The sequence below is a fragment of the Lucilia cuprina genome, chromosome 5 (assembly GCF_022045245.1).
Source record: "Lucilia cuprina isolate Lc7/37 chromosome 5, ASM2204524v1, whole genome shotgun sequence".
NCBI classification, from domain to species: Eukaryota; Metazoa; Arthropoda; class Insecta; order Diptera; family Calliphoridae; genus Lucilia; species Lucilia cuprina.
Window position 1 is genome coordinate 65873455 of NC_060953.1, and position 23060 is coordinate 65896514.

Consider the following 23060-nt stretch of genomic DNA (forward strand, 5'->3'; position numbering starts at 1 on the left):
AAGAACTCAGGTGGTAATTTTTGTACAATGGCTACAATGACCGGTCCCTGCGCAAGTACTTTGCTGAAGTACTCGAGCTATCTAATCTCTGACCATTGGATGGCCTCTGTTGATTCGTCAACAGCACCTAGAGACGTAACCGGTGGACCGCAGTACGAATCCATCAAATAAGCCGAAGACATTGTTCTTACTCACAGGAACACTTTGTGGTAATTCTGATATGAACAGAGTATACTCAAAACATATCTGTACAAGGAAGGAAATTTCAATGGTATCATTTGTAGATGATACCTTTCATACATTATCATATAACCCAGCATTTATACGATACATTGAGGCCCGCCGTTCCCCACATTCATTCCGTACCATATACAATTAATACCAACTCTTTTCCAACGCTTAGTCCCACAGTCACTCCTCTGTGGGGTATCTGTTGTTTCGGCAACAGCACCGAACTTATCCCGAAATATTGACTTTACCTTACATCAGTCTTTTAACCGCCACTTACTCTCCCCGCGCAACTAACCACCCGTAGTACCAGATTATGCGGTTCTCAAGTCTGACCTCTTTCAATCTATGCAAGAACTAAGCCAAACAGTAGACTGTAACCAATTTTTTAGTCCCGGCCAGGCTAGAGGTATTACACCAAGGCGGAGGCTTCACCAAGGTAACATGCCTCCGGGGGAGGATCTAATGTAGTATGTATTTTTCATTAATTCTAAACAGACACAAGGTTAAGGAAATAGATTTTAACAAACTTACGAACATAGGTCGTTTAAATAGAATAGACTTAATATAAAAGAAAACTACCCTAATAAATCGTATTGCATACATCTCAACACCCTTGCGTTGCGCCTTGTAATATTACATTGATGGTTTTGCTGTTTTAGTTGTTTTTTTTGTTGTAATAAAAATGAAATTGATTAAAATAAAATCATGGTAGATTTTAGATTTTTAACATCATCATCATCATGCTCATCAGATTCTCAGATATTTATACGTTTGTGGCAGTAAAATATAAAATGTATACGTTTTTCGCATTATTTTTTCTCCTTTTTATATATTTATTGTGGAATTTTTAATTTTTTTTGTATAAGTTTTCTGTAACTCAAATGATTCATAATTCCGAACACAACTATTCATTTAGTTATATGTTTTTGAATGGAAAACATACATATGTATGTGTCAGTCAATAACCTTTTGCAATAGATTTACTTATTTTTTTGTTTGAATAATTATTTTTTGGTTTCTTTTACAAACAACTATTAAATTCAAAAATAAATAAAAATTAATATTAATGTAGAAGTTTAAATAAAAAAATAAATAATAACTGCAACAACAACCAGAAGATGAAGATATTAAAATTTATAACGTAAAGCGTTAAAACAAATAAATAATGTTAAATAAACAATAATTTATGAAAAATTCTGTTTAAACACACTTGGTGAGTGTGAGCAAGAAACATATTCTTCTTTCGTTCTTGGGTTTTTATACCCTACACCACTTCAGTATTTTATATTGGGTTTGTGCTGATGTTTGTAACGCACAATAATATTGGTCCTATACCCACCTTAAAGTATACCAATGGGATCAGAATCATTTTCTAAGTCGATTTAGCTATGTCCGTCTGTCCGTCCATGTAAACCTTGTAATCAAACTACAGGTCGCAATTTTAAAGATAATTCAATGAAATTTGGTACATGACTTTCTATAGTCCCAGGGACGGTCTATTATTTCATCTAGCCACCATACAACTGAACCCCCGAATAGGGCTTGTAAACCTTGTAATCAAGCTTCAGGTAGCAATTTTGGAGATAATTCAATGAAATTTTGCACATGATCGGTCCATTATTTCCCTAGCCCCCATACAACTGAACCCGCCGAATGGAGCTTTTAAGTTAATCATGAACTCTATAATTATTGAGCCTCATTTGACCTTACCCCGTATAAAAGGGCCCATTCAAAATTGGATTTAAATGTCCACAGTTTTATTCAACAATAAATGGCTTAAGTATATCTGAGGCATGATACAATTCAACTTAAATGTTTTATTATGAAAATTAAATCACATTTTATTTTTGTAACTGATGTAGGGTATAATATGATCGGCCTCGCCTGACTAGTTTATTTTTCGCGTTTTTTTTTTTCTATTAAATCACACATATTGGGGATGCAAGAATATTTGATACACTCTTATGTTTGGTGAATCTTAAAGTGTTCTTACAACATTTGTTGCAAAGAGGCAAATTGTGGCAATGTTCTTTAAGGCACTACAAACTTGCTTTTTATGACTTTAATTTTCCAAGCAACATAGTTTATTGTTATTTTATAAAAATTTAACAAATTCAAGAAAATCTCTTATATTGTTGAGTAAATTTTGCGTTGCCACGATCAATCAGTTGGTGTTCTAAACAAACGCATTTCAAATTTATTAAAATCCTCATTTCAGTTCTTAAGCCGACTTATTCACTTATTGTTTGTGATCACAGATATTAGTTATCGTGTTTGTTGTGCCACATATTATTCTAATTTTATGTAAATATATTATATGTCTTTTTGCCGCACACTTTTTCTAAACAGTTTGTCAGATCTTCTCATTATGTATCTGTATGTCTGTGTGTTAAATTTTAGCCTGGAAGTTCGATCACACAGTCCTGAACAACCTATTTAAGCAATCATTAACCCTAGCCAACGAGCTTCCAGGCGACTAACTATTTCAACATGTGTTTGTTCTACAAGGAAGTCAATCGCCACACCTTAGATAGAGGCAGTATCAGCATCATGGTGATTGCTGATACAGAAATAATCCAAAATACCGATAACTTTAAGATTCCGTTACCGAAATAATTTAAAATATCATGACAGCAAAATTTTAACGAATGCCGTAATCTCTTTAAGAAATGGGTTTTCAACCTTAAAAAAATTTGTGAAAAATAGATTTCTAAAACTCAGGTTATTTTTTTATATTTTTAGGATTTTTAGTTTAGTGAAAAATCTAACTAATACAAATGGCTTGTACTTACTCTACCACTTACTTTTCAATGATTACTACATACTGAATACATTACTCAGAAAGAGTCTAGTAATATTTTTTAATTACCATATAAGGGTTTAAAAAGCTAAAATGTATTTACATAATAGCAATATAGCATAATACTAGCAAAATAGCTCACAAGTAAGTAGAAAACTCAGTCAATGTAAATCGTGTAAAAAATGAATGCAGCTTCAATATATTCATCCAGAAGCTGATCAATAAATTAGAAAGTATTAAGAAGACGTTATTTAAGCACTTCTATGTAATCAGAACGTTATGGAGTAGTCATGGAAAAATACTTTAATTGAAAGTCATTACCAAGTAATTGCTGAGTATATACATTGTACGTATTAACGAATTTTTACAACACATTATTAATAAGATGTAAATTAAAGTACTTCTATGTAATCAGAAGAATATACAGTAGTACCTACAAGTAAGATGAAAAATTAGTTAATGTATATGATATAAAAAAACGTATGCAGCTTCTATATCTTCACCCGGAAGCTGACTAATAAATTAGAAAGTATTTTTACAACACATTTTTAATAAGACGTTATTTAAGTACTTCTATGTAATAAGAATGCTATAGAATGGTCATGGTACTTTAATAGATATAGTGGTTACAATTGCAAGTCATTACAAAGTTATTGCTGAGCGTCTACATACATTGTACGTATGGAAGAAACAACACATTATTAATAAGACGTTATTTAAGTACTTCTATGTAATCAGAAAAATATGCAGTAGTCATTGAAAAGTATGTTAATAAGTACGTGGTCACAATTGCAAGTCATTACCAAGTTATTATACTAAGTTAACGCAAAAATCTTAGAAAAAAATGCTGCCTCCTTGGAAGCAGATTTGTAAGAGCGGCTTACACTTGTTACGAAAGATTACATGACTTTTTTGTATGGGATTCCTCTGCTTATGGAATCAAATATGTATATATTTCACAACGTTGAATTTGTGCTGATTCCACTGTATTGATATTATTTTGTGATTTAAGAGCTGTTGGGAAGCAAATTTCTAATACACAAACAATAATTGCTGAATGACTTCCAAGATCTTTTTTGTAAGGCAATAATTTAAAGATGCAAGCAGTTAGGGTTGCATTAGTTATATTTATTGCTTTCAAATCAAGAATAGTTTTTGTTGTCTACTGCTAAAGCTATATAAGTTATTAAAAGCAAATCTCCTTACTTAACTGCTTGGTGGTAAGTACTTCTTTAACTTTACATTTATAAAAGCGAGTGCGGTAAGTACTTCCCTTCAGTGACATCATCGTGTTCAAACACTGACTTTAAATGTTGTTGTATTAGTAAATTTTAACACCTTACTTAGTAATGAATGTTTTTGTATCATTAATAGAAACGTTGAAAAATAAATGCAAACGATTTTTTAATATTATTTTTTCAATTTTTTTCAGATGACAAAATGGTTAAGGTAAGTTTTTAAAAGCAAAAATTCCAAATAACTTTTTTACTTTATAGTTTAAATAAAGGTGATTTCGGATATAAAAACTTTCATCTGAGTTAACTTATAAAATATCAATAGGAATGTTGAAATAGAAACGTTATATATAGACCTTAATCATTCCGAATCTTAGTTCGATGCGTAATGGAGTCAATATTTATAAGAAAACAGGAAAAACTTTAATCTTGACTATTTCTATAAAAATCTCACAGATAAATTACTCGTGCCGAATAGATCGGTACATAGTTGATAATTATAGAAAACAGCATTCCAAAAATGTAAAATTCTTCGTTCCGAATTACATCTTTCCAAGGATAAAAACTTTGATAAATTTAATAATTTTTATAAAAATAGAAGAAATACAAACATTTCATTTGTGTGTTTTTTTTTGCTTCCTATAACCAAAGTATATATGTATTTATAAAATCTCCTCATCCTTTAGTTAACTTTTTTTATTTAACCATAATATTAGTAACTGCAACACAATCAGGATTGAATAAAATTAAGAAGTAAAATAAAGTCTGCTACTCTCATTGCTCTAGTATGACTACGATGACATTGCTACTAAATCAACTGACATGTATTGACTGGGAGCGTCTAGAAATCACAATAAATGTTAGTAGTAGTTGTTTCTAACTACCAACCATTGTACCAGGCGTTCAGTCAAGTCACTCATTCGTTTGCAACCAACAAAGTCAAGACATTGTATAAAAACAAACTTATTACATCATATACATACTCACTTACATTATATACATACTTGGACAAGACTCCCAGCAAGACTTTCATACTATGTACTTAGTTGCAAGGCAGCAATCTAAATTTCGCGAAAATGCTATTGTAGGTTGAAGGTGCTGCACAGTGAGTGAATTTCTTGCATTACTTTTAAAATGCGTTAGTAAAAGTATTATAAGTGTGTGTTGGTGTCTTAAAAAAAAAGAAAAAAAAAGCAACAATGACTGTTTCGCCAGTAGTCATAAGAAAAGGGGAATCGAAAAAGAGGGAGGTAGTTATTAAATGAACAAATGTATTTATGTAGGGTTTTTTCCTTATAAAGACTTTACTGTGTACCCTACAGAGTATGTAAATGTAGTCATAAATGTACTCCTAGTGCATATTGTTGTCATTTTTACAACACAACGTCATTTTGATAACGAATGTTATTAAACAAATTATAAACACTGCCAATTTGGAACCAAGTGTGTATCATATTTAAACATCTTTTTCGCTCTGTTTAAACACTCAAACATTTAGAGACAAAAAAATTTGTTATCGAATATAAGTGTCTGTAGGGTACTAAATAGTCTTTGCATTACTTATTTTCTCTATTATTTGGTTTTTTCTCTATAAATTTTATTTGTTATATTTAAACGTACTTTTCTTACGTTGTTTACCTTTGTTTCTAAACATATTGCTGTACTTGTAATACTTTTTGTTATATTTGATGGTTGAAGTTATTTTATTATTTTTTTGTTATTGCATAAATGCATATTTATTAATACAATATATTATACAAATGTCATACATTAATTTTGTAGAAAAACGTTCAAACATACACATGTAAAGGTATTTGTGTATGTCTATGTCTATAATATATTGGCAGGTATGATTAGTTGGTAATTTTTTAGGAAATGTTTAATATACCAGATCATAAGTCTATGGAAACTCTGTCAACATTTGCTAGGCTACAGTCTAGTTTATAGTCTAGCCTATAGTCTTCATTCTAACCTAGACTATAGACTAGTCTATAGTCTAGTCTATAGTCTAGTCTATAGTCTAATCTATAGTCTAGTCTATAGTCTAGTCTATAGTCTAGTCTATAGTTTAGTCTATAGTCTAGTCTATAGTCTAGTCTATAGTCTAGTCTATAGTCTAGTCTATAGTCTAGTCTATAGTCTAGTCTATAGTCTAGTCTATAGTCTAGTCTATAGTCTAGTCTATAGTCTAGTCTATAGTCTTGTATGTAGTCTAGCCTAATCCATAGTCTAATAAACTAGACATTGTCTAGTTCCATCGTCTAATCCCTGAAACTAGAGAATAGACTACTGTATTGTCTAGTTTATAGCCTAGTCTACAGTCTATTGTATACTCTAGTCATTTTTCCATCTATAGTCTAGTATAGTCTATGGATATTTTAGTCGATAGTCTAGTCTAGACTTTTGTCAGGTTCATAGTCTAGTCTTTAACGTAGCCTGTAGTCTGGTTTATAGTCAAGTCTGTATTCTATTTTGTAGTCTTGTGTATAGTCAAGTCTGTATTCTATTTTGTAGTCTTGTGTATAGTCTAGTCTCTTCTAGTCTAGATAACTTGTGGCCTTTCGTGTGCTCCTTGTATGTATATTTACTTAGTGATACCTTCCAAGTATTCAAAATGCTTTCTAATCTCAATACTATTTTAATTTTTATACATATTTTGCCACGTAATTCTCATAAAATAAATAATCCTAATCCTAGAAAAGCACCATCAACTAAATAAGCAATTCTAAAAAATTGATATAAAATCTCGATCTGCCGACTTAACATCACGGTGCTGCAGCCGCAACTGTTGTATTTGTTTATAAAATTAAAAGAGTCATATGTATGTTGTTGGTGTTATTTTTGTTGTTGTTCGCATGTTGTAAATTATTTTGAAAAAATTTTGTTTGTTTTTATTTTCTTTTTCTTTAATTTTATAAATACTCCAGAAATCAATTAAATGATAAATAACAACAACTATAAGAAACACAGCAGTTACTATGCCAGCAACAAGAACAACAACAAGAACAAAAAAACAGCAAAGATTCTATAATTTTGTTGTGTTCTTACCGACCACAGACAAACGTAACGGCAAGCAAACAAGCGGCCAAATGATTGACTGGAAGAAGCAACAAATCGACAGACGGATGGACATACTAAATGTCCGTCAGTCTGTTTGTATGTTATTGACCATCATAACAAACTCAACAGCAACACAACTTTTGAGAAAGAGAGAGATCTAAAGACGTCTGTTCTGTTTCAGATTATGTTGTTTTTTTTTGTAAATACTTCTGTTTTTGTTTTGTGTGTTACAAATATTGAAAGAGTTCGATGTTCATGAATTCCCATCATCTTCATCTTTATCATCCTCGTCGTCGTAGTCCTCATCATCTCAAAACCATCGAATTGTATCTTAAAACTGGCCGTCTTTCGTTGAAATGACTTATAAAAATAAAACAAAATAAGTTCGTGGATTGTTGTGCCAGAAAAGAAATACAACAAACGAATTATAAAAATGAATGGCAGTATTTTATTTTATTTTCATTTCTTATATTTATGACTTGGATTCCCCTACAATTTGTGTGGCATTCGAAATGCATCATCAACGTGTTTGATCGGTCAGTTGCGTCATCTTTGCCTCGATCCTCAATCTATCTACCAACTAAGAAAATATGCCGCTATTACGATTCACTAGTTTAAGAGTTAAAATAACAATTTAGGGTCATTAGAGTGTGTCTGTGTGTGTGTGTGCTCGAGTCATATTGATTTTAAAGAAAGTTTACTTTTTTAAAAAAATGTTTATTCCTTAGTATTTTATAACTGAGCGTTTGAACGTTTATTATTAGTTGTTCATTCGTTTGTTTATTTGTCTGACCGTCAGTGTTTGAACAAATTAAAGAAAAACGAATCCATTCATCGTCATAAACTTAAATTTTTTTAAGAATTATTTCCTACGCAGCTGCAATTTACGAACACTCATACAACTAATGCACTGCACAGTGGGGAGGAATTGTTGTTAATCGTCATAAATTGGTGCTGTTATAGCTCCACTACAGAGTCGCTAAAACCACCTAATGCGCGATGAAAACGATGGAACACATAAGGCGAATTATTCACATTGTTTAAAAAAACAAACACTAGGCAACTCTAGCGAGTTTTGATTTAATGCCGACGTAGATACAACCCCTTAAAGTGATTGAGTTCCATCGTTTGTGTGTGATCGACTATATAGTTAAATTGTTCCACGGGTTTAACATTCATATAATGGGGTGGGATAATAAAGGCCAGTTTAAAGGTAATGCTCGGTATTTAATGGAAATATGACCAGATCATCAAAGGTGACATATGCAGAAATATGCGTTTGAATCGAGCCTTGGCTGAAAAGCTCTCAAAATATGCGGAAAGAGATAAAGCATATGACAACTGTCGGTTAAATATTAAATGACAGTTAAAAACTATTTAGAAAAAAGTCATTAAAAAATTTTTCAAATCCCTCTTAAAGTCCAAGCCTAGCACCATTCTACTATTCTTTTCTTGGTCGATGTAGAAAGCTTTCTCTGGTAGATGCAAAATTGGTTTGATTCATTGTTGACCTCAAACTACGAGCAGTTCTTTTGGCATGCAATTCATTTATTACCAAAAATCCTAGAAAAGGTCATAATTAACAAAGGTCAATACTAACAGCGCTAACAGATGCATGGTGAAGTGTTTTATAAAATAAGGGGGTTAGGGTAATATCAGTTCATCTAAAGTTTAATCTAAACCCGTATAGATCTGTAAGGAACCAAAATTCAATATTCTTTCGGGTATAATCGCCCATTAGAGATCAAATTGAAGAGAATTTAAGGAAGTTATCCTCACGAATACAAAACTGTTTGATGCAACTGGGAACAATCGGAACTGTACAAAATCGCCGTACTTTAAAACAAAAACCGCTACAATGTTACACTAAAGTCACTACAACAATCGCTGATGCTCTTTTTTGAGATTGTTGAAATCTCCAGGTCGTTTGTTAGTTCTTAAAGATAAAAATATATATTTTTCATATAAAAGCATGTGACAACTGTCGGTTAAATATTAAATGACAGTTAAAAACTATTTAGAAAGAAGTCATTAAAAAAATTTTCAAATCCCTCTTAAAGTCCAGGCCTAGCACCATTTTAGTATTCTTTTCTTGGTCGATGTAGTAAGCTTTCTCGCTCTGGTAGATGCAAAATTGGTTTGATTCATTGTTGACCTCAAACTACGAGCAGTCCTTTTGGCATGCAATTCATTTATTACCAGAAATCCTAGAAAAGGTCATAATTAACAAAGGTCAATACTTAAAGTTTTGATAAAATTCAAAAAAATCCACATAAAATATTTTAACAAATACCTTTCTTTGCCCCACTGTTCCCTATAAGTTGTTTGCCCCTTTTTTCACTACAAAACAAAAAAATTTATATATCGTTATAAAAAAATTATAAATTACAGCCAGAACACTACAACAACAACTACCACCAACCTCACCAACTACAACAACAACAACAAAATATCGTTATAATAAAAACAATCATAACAATGTATACTTTTTATAAGTAGATCTTCTTCTCTGACTCTTACATTTGTTCTTTTGCAGCTCCCTCCTTGGCTTTGTGTTGTTGCTGTTGTTCCCTTCCTTTCTTAATACAACACAACACATAAACTATACATCATCATACACAGCTACATACAAACTACAACACATCCATCGATTTAAGTACAAATGTATATTATTTATTTTATTTATATATAATTTTTCTTTTATTTTTTTTTATTCTTTATTATTTTATTTTATATTTATGTTTATTGTATTTCCAATTTTTTTTTTCGTTTGTTGCTCTTGTTATTATTATTGTTGTGCTGTTGTTTTTGTTGTTGTTCAACTAAATTAAAGAATGTGTTTTTTGTTTTTCATACAATTTGAGAGTCAGAGTCGTCGTTGTTGGTTGTTTCGTTGATCGAGTTTATCTTCATTTAGTTTCAGTGTGTAATTTTTGTTGAATCTTTTTGTGTTGTTGTTTTCTTTTTTATCCTTTGTATTATTTAACATCATCATATTTTACAAATGTTTCTCTTTTTTTGTTGTTGTTATTATTTCTTACCTTATTATAGTTGCAGTTGCTGTGTTGTGCGGTAGTACGAGAATCAGAAAAACTCCTTTTTCCTGTGAATTCTATTCAACATTAATAATTTGTTAACAGAGGTGTCAACTTATTTTTGGTATTGTATAAGAAAGAAAAAACGCTTATTTGATTAAGACATTTTATGCTTTTACGAAGAGTGGGAATACTGATTCTAAGAATATTAGCGAAGATTTTAAGAACGGTTTTAGTATCACACTCTAGTTAGTTAGTAAGTTGGTTAGTTAGTTAATTAGTTAGTTAGTTGGTTAGTTAGTTAGTTATTTAGTTATTTATTTAGTTAGTTAGTTAGTTACTTAGATAGTTAGTTAGTTAGTTAGTTAGTAAGTTAGTTAGTTAGTTAGGTAGATCAATATATGCATGTGCGAATCTAAGATTGTCTAACGAGAATAGAATAATCGCCCATTAGAGATCAAATTGAAGAGAATTTAAGGAACTGGGAACAATCGGAACTGTGCAAAATCGCTCTACTTTAAAACAAAAACCGCTACAATGTTACACTAAAGTCACTACAATAATCGCTGATGCTCTTTTTTTGAGATTGTTGAAATCTCCAGGTCGTTTGTTAGTTCTCAAAGATAAAAATATATATTTTTCATATAAAAAATGGTATGATGCAAAAAGGTAATAAAATATTATTTTGCATTTTTTTATGATACACAAACAAATTCACATAAACACTTAAAAAAAGTTATACATACATATGTACATTTAAGGGTAAATGTTGTTTTATAGTTTTATTATCTTAATGATAAAATATGTTTAAATGTTATTATTTTTATAATTTATTTATTTGGTTTGGTTATGAAAAAAAAACGGCGAATTATATGGATTTTTTTCACGTACATTTACGGTAATAAATTAATTTCTATAACTTGGTCTCCTTTTTAAAATAGTTTGTCCACCATAAAAGAAAAATCTGCAGTTATTTTGTTTATAAGACATGTTCAAAAAAAAAACATAATAAATAATTTTTCTCATTGATAATAAACAACCATTCTTCATTTGGTGGAATTGGAGATAAAACATCTGCACAACATATGGAACCACATACATACATTTATTGAAAACAAGCAACTCACTCGCATGCTATAAAATTTCTTTATATCTTTTTCAAAAAATATTTTATTGTTAAAAGAAAAACATTGAACTTAATTAGTTGAAAAGTTTGAAACGTAAAGAGACAAACAAAATGATCGCACCAAAGGACAAACCAAAGAATTTTTTTAATGAATAATTAAACAAAAATAATTAAACTTAATTATAATATAGAAAGATTAACCCCCTAATTCAAAAACAAAATATTTCTTTTAAAAACGGTTAATAAAATAGATTCTGTATAGAAATGTTGTTTTATAAACCTTTATTTAATAAAAATTTTGTTTGTGCAAAAGGGGGTAAGTGTTAACTGTAGCTTGAACTCTGCTGAGTGGGTAGAATTGTAAACATAGCTAATTTTCTAAAGCCTGCCAAGTAGTTTAGTGCGTAACCAGTATACTGCTTATATTTTCATGAAAGCGTTACTTGTTCTTCTCGACGGGCAAGGTTCTATATATCTGCATTAGTGCAAATAAAAATTATGAATTTTTATACCCAGCAAAAACTCGGCAACGACTTGCTAATGAATAAGATGTGAAAATCGGCTTTCTTAACTTACTACTTTTAAATATAAGTTTGCGCTGGGCATGTATAACACTGCAGAAACATTTGTATGTTTAAAAATTTTACACATCTGTGTCTTATAATCAGCTTTAGTTTCTTGGGCCAATTTATTTTATTTATTTATTTTTATATTTTATTTCTTTGTGTGTTCCAAAGTCAGCACAAATAATTTATGCCCATAAATCCACAAAACCAATACGCCAGACAAAAGCAACAACATTGAGCAACGTTATTAAGATTTAATACAAGAAATATTAGCGGGCTGTGTTGGTAATGGCATTACGAGGAGTATTCAGATTATTTAGGAATTAAATAATAACGCAGAACAACGATGAAAAATATTTTTAAATAATTGTTTAGTAGAAACCATAATATGGTTACTGGAAACCAAATTATGAATATTGAGACCATAATATGAATATTTTAGAAGCTAATAACTAACTAACTAAATATCTAACTAAATAACTAACTACCTACCTACCTAACTAAATAACTAACTGTCTGTCTGTCTGTCTGTCTATCTATCTATCTATCTATCTATCTATCTATCTATCTATCTATCTATCTATCTATCTATCTATCTATCTATCTATCTATCTATCTATCTATCTATCTATCTATCTATCTATCTATCTATCTATCTATCTATCTATCTATCTATCTATCTATCTATCTATCTATCTATCTATCTATCTATCTATCTATCTATCTATCTATCTATCTATCTATCTATCTATCTATCTGTCTATCCACTTCTCTAACAAACCTATCTAACTAACTACCTAACAAAGTAACTTTCTATTAACCCTTATTTGTAAATACCACCCTAAGTTCAGTAGTTGCATCTATGTAAATGTTATATTTTCATTTAGAATATTATTATTGTTATTAGAATTTCACATCGAAAATTCTATTTTGTAAGACATATTTTGACACAGCATTGCAGTAGCAGCAACAATATCTCACGTGCAAAACTACTTACAACAGTCTTAGAAATCAGTAACAAAAGCAATTGAAGGAAAGGAAGCCAACAATCCACTTAACCCAAACGACAAAAGTCATTACACTCGACACTTGATTTTGTCGGTAGTGGCTGGCGTTGGTGGTTCAGTACGCTTCAGTTGGTTAGATTCGTTTTGTATTTGTATTTTTGGTTGTTTGTGTGTTGCAAATAACCCAGCGAATATGTTTTATAATTAAGCTGGCAATTTGTTGTCTTATTGAGTTAAAACTTACTTAAAATTTACTTTGGGACTGACTTTTAGGCTTGTTCTAATTTTAATGCATTTTCTATAGAGGAAACCTGATAAAATAGACATTCAGCTGCTGATATCTGAACTAGTCGCTTTAACTAATCATAGTTCTAGTTTGTTGGAATCAATTTAATATAAATTTCTTTTATTAAACATTTGAATAATCGAGTTTTTTTGTAACATTTACTTCTGAACGTTTGCTGGGAAATGTTTAATTTTTTTTAAATAAATGTTTAAGAGTCTGTATGACAAGTGCTGCTGTTCTTGAAGGTTGTATTTGATTTTCATTTATGACACTTTTTCTTTTCCTCTCAGATGTTTGACAATTTAACTGAGCATTAATGCCTTCAATTCATAATAATACCGGTAATATTTAATGTGTTTAATAAGATATCTAATTGTATGAAGGTAATATTTCATAGATCAGTTAATAGAATAGACTATTGACTATTCAATATATTGCCCATAGACTAGTTTTAAGACAAGGCCATAGAATAGTTAAAATACAAGTGTATGCTACTTATATATTAGATAATAGGTTAATTAGTCCATAGACTAGATTTTAAATCGACTAGTACATATAATATGAACCATTTTACAAGTTAGTTCTATAATATGAATCATTTTACAAGTTAGTTCTAAGACTAATTCATTTACAAGTTCTTTAGATTAGTCTATAGACTAGTTTATAGATTTATTAATAGACTAGGGGTCTTTTTCATAACCTATTATCAAAGATATATAATTAAATTTTCAATATTTTTGAATAGTGTAATAAGCCATAGACTAGTTTCTAGACAAGTCCATAGACTTGCTAATAGTCTTGTTCAGGAAGTAATCGACAAGTACGTTGACTAGTATATGGGCTTCATTATAGATTAGTTAAAAGACAAGTCCATACACTACTTATAGATTAGATGATAGGAAAGTCCATAGACTAAGTAGTTAATAAATTTGTAAATGGACTAGATTATATATTATTTCCTAGACTAGTCCCTAAACTTGAAAGACTTAAAGACCAGTCAAATGACAGGTCCACTGGTTACTTAATAGTAGTCAATTCACAGAATATTTAATAAACTTGTTTTCAGGCAAGGCCATAGACTAGTCAAATAATAGACTTGTCCTTTTCTATGGATCAGTTAAGTCTATATACTAGTTCATAGAATAATTCTTAGTTTACTAGAGTAGTCCAATACGCTGGTTCATAGTTTCGACCTTAAACTAGCCCATAGAGTTATAAGTAAAACTAGTTGACATATTAGTTTTTAGACAAGTCCCTTGACTAGTCAATATGCTAGTTCATACTCTATAAAATAAACCAGTTAACTAGTGGTATAACAAAAGTCGGACCTTTCATCAATATTTTCAAAAGTACTGTCATTATTTTTTAAACTTAAATAACTCTAAACTTTCATATACAAAAACAACAACGTTTGCTTATCTGAAAGATCCTGCTAATGAGCATTATAAAAGAACAACTAATTATTTTTTAGTGAATGTTGCAAATACCTTAAATTCAACTTAATTAAATATTAATCAAAATTACTTGTACACATTTAAAATAACGATTTTATTTATATTCAAAAAAAAAAAAACTACAACCAACAAGATGCAGACTGCACACCAAGCAACATTATTAAAATGATTCAATGAACTTCTCGAAAGTCAAGCCGAAATACCAAAAGTATTAAGAAATAAATAAATATAAAAATATATATAACAATAATATTTATTATACCATACACATACAAACACATAATATGTGTATAAATAAGTATATTTATACTTATTTATTATATAAATGTAGATGCATTAATTTTGTTAAGAAGAAAAAAAATTAAAAAATAAAAAATAACACACCAATATAAAAATGCAATTAATCAAAACCTAAAAGACATGCGGTGTATAAAATCCCCTTTTGCTTACCACTGGCACACACACACAGAGAAATACTCACTTGCATTTACAAAATTCATACATAAATACTCTCGATCGTACATAAATAAATACGAATAATATATCCATCCACACATTCATACAGGCATTCTGACAACCAAATCGACCAAACGACCTGACACTTATCTCTTTTTATCTGTATTTAAAATTTATAACAAAAAAAAATGGGAAAAAATAATACAAGACAAAAAAAAAAAAAAGAAGAAATCCACAGTCACAACCGAAATACTATAAATTGATTCTTTTACATTTAATTCGTTTAAATGAATGTTGTTTTTGTTACTGGTTGCATTGGTATTACTACTGATGTTTGTTCATTAGTTTGCTAGTGTGTGTAGTGGAGTATTAATGTGTATCGATGTGTGTATTTGAGGATGTTCGTATTTATCCATAAACGCACACTCAATTGTATAAAAAAAAAGAAGAATTCATCTGTCAATATTTAAGTTTTACTCTTCTGTTCCTTTTTTCCCCCCAATAACCTTCTCTCTTAATGATGCTGTAATGCAACAGCAAGAAATAAAAAATAAATTATTATTAAACTTGTATAAAATTCTATAGTTTGAGTTAAGACAAAGAAGATCGACCATGAGGATCATCTTTATTTGTAATATAATGACACATAAGAGAATAAATTGTATTTCTTAAGCTAACCCAGACTTATGTATAATGTATAATAAAATGTTAATAAACTACAATCTCTTTCATAATAATTATTACATAAAATCAATTTAAATTGTTTACATTTGAAAGATCTGAAAGTTCATAAAATTTTGTTGTTGCAATTTCTTGTTGCCTGCAAAATAGCTTAAGTGTCTTTTTTTAACTTTTATGAAAAGTTTTTTTAAATGTAAGAAATTTATAATATATGTAAATTACTTGCTTACCCTGGGTGCCTCACTACTACTCACTTAAACTAGGTTTAACTTGCTTTTAGATTGAACTCGGAACAAACTTCGACAGACTTTATAGATTTAAGAGTTATAGACTTATGAGTTGTAGAGACTAAAACTAAGTTAATAAGTAACGTAACTGATTACCGTAAAACACAGTTATCAGTTAAACTAAGTTTAAACGAAATATGCAGATTATCGTTATTAGAAAAACCTGCCCTTATTAAAATTAAATTAAACCGAAATTTGGATTAACAAGTAATAATGTTATATTCAACCATGCCGAACTTTATATTTCGAAAGAAGTAAATTAATTTTTTGATCCTTGTTTATGTTTGATTTTATCGCCGTATTCTCTTTCTTGAGCCTGCAATAAGCGTTAAAGTAATTCCCTAAAGGGTATCTAATTGGTGTGTTGTAGGGTCAATTCACAAGATCACCACAAAAGTAAGTAGAGAGATTATGGCTCATACAAAACTTGTTTATATAGAATATCATCGCTGTACTTTCATTTCTGAACCAGTAATAAGCGCTAAACAAAATTTATGATGGGAAGGTAGGAAAATTTTTGACCGATCCTTAAAAAAGATTGTAGAGAGATTGGCTAATACAAAACTTTTCAATATTGAATTTCTCTGCTGTAGTCGTATTTCTGAGCCAGTTTTCTGAGGGAGACCAATTATGGACCGAATCTCATAAAATTTTTTAGAACTGTTTTCTGGGGAGGACACTTGTATGGGGGCTGTGTGAGAACGTGACCGATTTTTCATATTTTCAATATCAAACAAACCTTATCAAAAGAAAATATACTCCCAGGCATGGCTAGATCGTCTCAGAATCTAATAGGGACACATAATGTAAATACTTTTATGGGTCTTAGGCGAATATATCGATGTGTTACAAACGGAATGACACCAACTATATACCCCTATCTTTTAAGAAGGTGGGATTTAAAATTGAATCAAAACAGATTCAATGAGATTGAACCAATATAAAATTCCAAAATGATTGAATAAAAAATAAGTAATACTACTCTTTTATACATGAAACATAACATAAACAAGTATAAATATATAATCCGTATGCTAATCCATAGATTAGTAATTAAACTACTTCATTAACTTGTCCATAAACTGGTAAAGACTTTCCAGCAAAAAAAGAACTTCCAAAGAAGCATAAAAGAAGTAGAATTTACTTCATGGAAATACTGAAATAGACCTGAAGAAGTGATGATTTTAACACAGGCTTGTCATAGGAGGGATGTTTATTTTATTTGATTCCAAATTCACTACATCTTAAGTGGAGATTATATTTTGACACTCTATAGTAAACAGAATAGTTTATAGACTATTAAATATACGTATTAACAAGCTATTCTAGGGCTAATCAATAGATTAATCCAAAGAATTGTCGATTGACTAAGAAATCTTCAAATTAGCAGATAAATTGGAATGTATTTAAGACTAGTCAATTCTTTTAGTTATAAACTAGTCTTTTAACAATTCTTTAGATTAATTATCTAATTTATAAACTAGTTTATTAATCTATAAACTAGACTAATCCAGGTTAGTTTATAGACCAATCGTTACTAGGTTATAGATAAATCAATACACAAATCCATAGATACGTTAATAAGCTAAACTATATGTATAGACAGGTCTATTATCTTCCAAATACTTTTTGATAGATTTTATAAACTAATCTATACATTCGACTTTTATCTAATCTATGGACTAGTCTTTTATCTAGTTTTTGATCAAGTAAAAGGCTTATTACAGGTTAATAATCTAAATAGTGTGTTCCTCATATTATTTTATAATGAAAGATAGAAGGAAATATTTGGTGGCCCAAAGAAGTATATATATGTAGTTTATGGAAAATAAACTTCTTCAAATCAAATTGCCGTCGGTACATACATACACTGATAAAAGTCGCAAATTTTAAAACAATTTCTGAAATTTTATGCCACAGTTTTAAAAATTGAGTACAGGTTAATACGATCGTCTCTGCGGCAGACATTTGAACAATGTCATATATAATACCATTCGTAATAAAAATCATTTCCGTAACAAACCCACAAGTCTTTTTTTTTTAAAAACTGCATTGCATTTAATGAAAAACTCTACACAAACCAGCTAGACTTAAAATTCTTCATTGGCCTACAAATCAGCCACTTAAATATACGTCTACGCATGCGTCAAAGAATTTAAAATGTACAAGTCCAACATCAACATTAGCGCCGACTCTAACAACATCAATGTAAAAAAACCCGCATGCCCTCACACACTTAAAAAAAAAACACACACACAAAAAGAGAGAATAATAACAACAAGTCTAGTTCTGTAAGAGCTGTTGCATGACTCAACAAATGACAACAACATGACATTTGTACAAAAACACTGTGTGCAGTGTGTTTAATAAATAATTGTGTGTGTTCAGTTGAAGAGTGTGTGTAAAATTAAGACGTTGATCGCAACATTCATGTAGAATGTAAAATGCGAATGGAGTAGCAAAACAAAAGCTATAAATCGGCTTAAAATGGTTTGTGAAAAAAGTTTTACTAAAACTTGAAAATTCTACATAAATATTTGTAATCATTATCGAAAGATTAGAGGAAAAAAATTGAAAATGTACTCACCCTTTCTTCTTCTCGTATCATTTCTGCTATTCCTGGTTTTATTTCTAAATCATCTACTAATGAAGAAGTATGATGTCCAGGTCCTGCTGACATAGGAGGACCTGTTGAGGAGGAATGTGGCCTCATACCCAAAGATGATGTACCGCCTAAATCCATTTGAGCAGCTGCTGCTGCCATGGCTGCAGCTTGTGCTGGACCAAGTGGAAAACGATGAGAGTCGCCAGCCATTTGACCACCTTCTCCCAAACGGCTACTGCTAGGCCCAGCGTGTCCCACACTGGCGGGAGAGGGCGTTAAAGGTCTACTTAAAATGCTGGACGGGTGTGTTGAAGTAACAGACGAGGCAGGTGATGAGCGATGAGATTGAAGTGACTGATGAGAATGATGTTGATGTTGTGAGATCTGTAAATGAGGTGAAGGCGTCAGCATGCCCGAAGGAGTCCTTGCCGGTGGAAGTAAATTTGGTGTGGGTGTGGGCGAAGGAGACGTTATATCCATTAAAACGCTGGTGTCCAATACATTTGTACTCATGCCGCCGCTGTTAAGACTGGAAGTGGCAGCGGAAGAACAAGAAGTAACAGGTATGGGTGGTGTAAAGAGAGTAACTTCTCTAGATTTTTCTCGTTCACGCGTTCTCTCACGTTCCCTTTCCAGTTCGGCTCTCTCAGCGGCTATTAAACTACTTAGTGGACTTTCGGGCGGATTGAATATTGCATCAGCGGACGGCCATCTACGTTTTCGAACATTTCTACCCAGTAAATGTTGATGTTGCAAGGGCGATAATCTTAATTCTAAATTACTACTCTCAGTAGTTTTTACAGAACCCGTTATATCCCAATCGGCGGGTTCCAAACGACTTTTCTTCTCTGTTTCGACCAACGAAGAAATATCTCTATTGTTTTCGGATCTTTCATTATCAGAATCCTGGCTTTGGCTCGGAGGTCTTTTCGTTGAGGGAGAAGTGATCATGTCATGTCTTTTCGGTGAGTCCATTATTGTTTGTGTAGAATACAATTCCTTTTCGTTGGGTGGTTCCTGAGCACGTGCACTTATATGAGCCGACGATCCTCCGATATTACTGACATCGGCCAAACCTCTTACTTTCAGCATTTCGGCTATTCTTAGTAGAGGACCAATTTGCTCTTGACTCACATTTATTTCACCTTTGTACATAAAGTCTACAATAGATTTAAGCTCGAACCAGTTGACATCACGCATTATGACTATTGGATGTGTGCAGGGTGTGGTGGAGAACAGTGTTTGAAAGTAGGGCGAACAGGCTGATAAAACCATTTTGTGAGCTTTAATGGAACGTCCATCACAAGCTAAAGTTACATCCACAAATGCCTCATTCTGTAGCAACTGATCAAAGACACTGGTAAGGTTGCTTTGGTAATTGTTCCAACGTAGACAAAACTGTTGGGGCGCTGTGGCAGACGTGGAGCCACAAGATGATCTATCTGATTGAGGTGAGAAAGGTGGCATACCACAAATAGGAGTAGAGGGACTTGTATCGGAGAGTGCTGTGGGTGATTTCAAAGAAGTATCATTTGTAGGACTGCGTTTTCCTCCTTGGCTTTCATCCCTTCTGTCGGGACTTGGTTTTTTACTACAGGATGCTGTGGGACTGGAAACAAAAGAAGCCAGTAAGTGAGGCAATACAGAAGAGGGTCTTGAAGGAGGTCGGGGTGAATTTTGCTTTGTTTCCTGTGTTTCCCTAAACGGTGAGTCAACTTCCCTAACTCCTGTGGTGGCGGCTGGCGCTTGACTGCTGACAGCACGTGGTGGAGGACTATTTGTATCCATTACTATGTATTAACACAGTTATTGACTATTGTAATTGTAATGTAGCAATAATTTACGTTTTTTATACTTTTTTATCTTTTTTGTTTAACTCATCCCCAGTCGGGATTTATCGCGAACTACATCATAAACGATAACGTGTTTGTTTTTTGTGTTCTTATGTTTTTTTTTTTAATAATTCAGTTTATACGCACACTAGCATCTTCGTTGTGCTCATTACTTTGCAACCGGAAGTAGAGAATTGTCTGTTTTTTTGTAACACGCGCGAATTTGTCGAAAAAATTAGCGAAACGATGTTAATGAACACGCAAATTTGCGCTCTTTATTTTAAACAATTCTGCCGTTAGAGCTGCTGCTAATGTTTTACAAGTCGCAACATTGTTTATTTTTTAAATTCATTACGCTGTTATTGTTGTAGTTGCTATTAATGTTAGTGTATTGATGTGGCATATGGCTGGTACGTAGATCAACGAATCGATATTTTGTTGATATTTGTAGGTGTATAAGTGAGCACGAGCACTAGAGCTGCGTATTAGTGTTAGTAGAAGTATCAGTACCAGAAGTGGTAGTTGTTGCAATAGTATTCAGTCGAGTACCCGATACTAATCTCCCTTTCAACGACTATTATTTCACTGTGAATAACATACACACAAACTCACTCACACACATACGCACTCAGATATATTCACGCTCACTAATAATTAAAATCTTATACTAGTGTGCAATGATAAAAGCAACAACGACAACAACAACAATAGCAGTAGCAGCCATAAAACAGTTAAAGTGTGGCAAGAACATTGCGAAAACATACGACAACAAACAACAGGCCAAACAGAGCCAAATGGAAAAAATGATTCTGGGAAAACAAAAACACAATCTCGAATGTTTCGTATAAATTGTCTGTGTTAACGTAAAAGTCTTCTCAGCACGACCGTCTGATTTAGACTGAAATTGTTTCGCACATTTTAATACGGAAAACTCAAAACAAACTTAAAAATTGTTGTATGTATTGTATGGGGAAAAACTGAAGCACATACAACAAACAGAAAAGAAAACGAAAACAACAACGACAACAACATCAACAGCAACAAATGAAGGCACCATGCAATATGATGATGGTTGGTGATGACTCAAACGACGACGAGACCGACATCGAGAAGGCGCACTTTGCTAAGCAGTTTTAGTTTAGTTTTCGATACTTCTATAACTACGACATCGACACACACACACGCACACAAATACACGTAGTAGTACGTACAACTACTCGAAATTCTTCTGCTACTTTTACTGCTCTTGAATTGTTGGTTTCTTTTTGTTTTTTTGCACACAAAGATACACACAAACACACACATGAACACTCTCACCACTCTTAAATGGAGGCACTCTAAGACCATGTGTAAGTTTGAAAATTCCACAAACAATAACTTTTTCGAGGCGGCAACAGCAAAAGTTTTCTAATGTTTTTTTCGGCTAAATATTGCTGTAGTTGATGGTGTAGATGTTGGTGATGTCGTTGTGATTGTGAATGTGCGATTTGAATTTGACGCGAATGCGTCGTTTACGACGTTACAATAGGCGTCTAAATCTAAAATCAACCAACAAGAATTAGAAAACTACTTCCTTACGTATAACAACTTGCCATGGCACTGCCAAATACAAAGTAAAGCCTGTATAGCGAAAGTATTGAACTTCGCGTTGAGCTGATGGAGGTGCTGCTGAGGTGGTGCTAGTGGTGAGGATGATGATGGTATTGTTGGTGTACTGCTCACCCAACGTTCCTAGTGAGATGTTTTGAACGCGCCAACAGGAAAATATTGCGACAGAGGACTTAAACAGAACCAAAAACAAAAACACAAAAACGTAAGTTGGCGCAAAGAAGAAACAAAAACACACATACACATTTTTACGCACACATACGCGCAGACAAAGTCATGCAACGAATGCATTTCTCAATATTTATACTTACAACTCATAGACGACATCGTAGGCCCAAGAAAAATTGCAAGCAACTGAACTAATGCAACACTACGACTACTACAACAACTACTGCTACATCTACAAATGCACGTATGTAAACTGTCAATATACAAAGAGCATTTTTACGCGCTCACCAACCAACCAACCATCCAGTCATTCAGTCAGCCAACCAACCAACAGATATCTTTTGTTTCGAAGTCATAATAACCAAAAACGTAAAGTTTGCGGCGCGTTTGTTTTCCATGTTAAGGAATTTTTTCGCCATCTAGTCAGCAAGGCAACATGCCTGCATATTGTTAAAGCCGGCAATAACGGCGACGATGTATTCGGTTGCTGCAGCTACTACTGCAGATTCTACGTTGCAATATCTTCTGCTACTTCGTTGTATATTTTCTATTTGCTCAATTTCGTTAAACAAGTGGTAGCGTTGAATGAACATCGTTGACAAGCAGGCAATGCAAGCAAAACA

At 31.9% G+C, this 23060-nt stretch overlaps 1 protein-coding gene across 2 annotated transcripts in view; it reads right to left on the reverse strand.

Moving 5' to 3' along the window:
* LOC111680693 (protein bric-a-brac 1) overlaps window positions 1-22799 on the reverse strand; it is a 98278-nt gene extending 75479 nt beyond the window's left edge. For both annotated transcript variants that reach the window (XM_046952383.1, XM_046952382.1), the window contains exons 1-2: window positions 22581-22799; window positions 18812-22441 (exon numbers count right to left, since the gene is read on the reverse strand). In XM_046952383.1, the coding sequence (XP_046808339.1) occupies window positions 18812-20617 (1806 nt within the window). In that variant the 5' untranslated portion in view covers window positions 20618-22441; window positions 22581-22799. The remainder of the gene's footprint in view (window positions 1-18811; window positions 22442-22580) is intronic.
* Window positions 22800-23060: the final 261 nt, after the last annotated feature.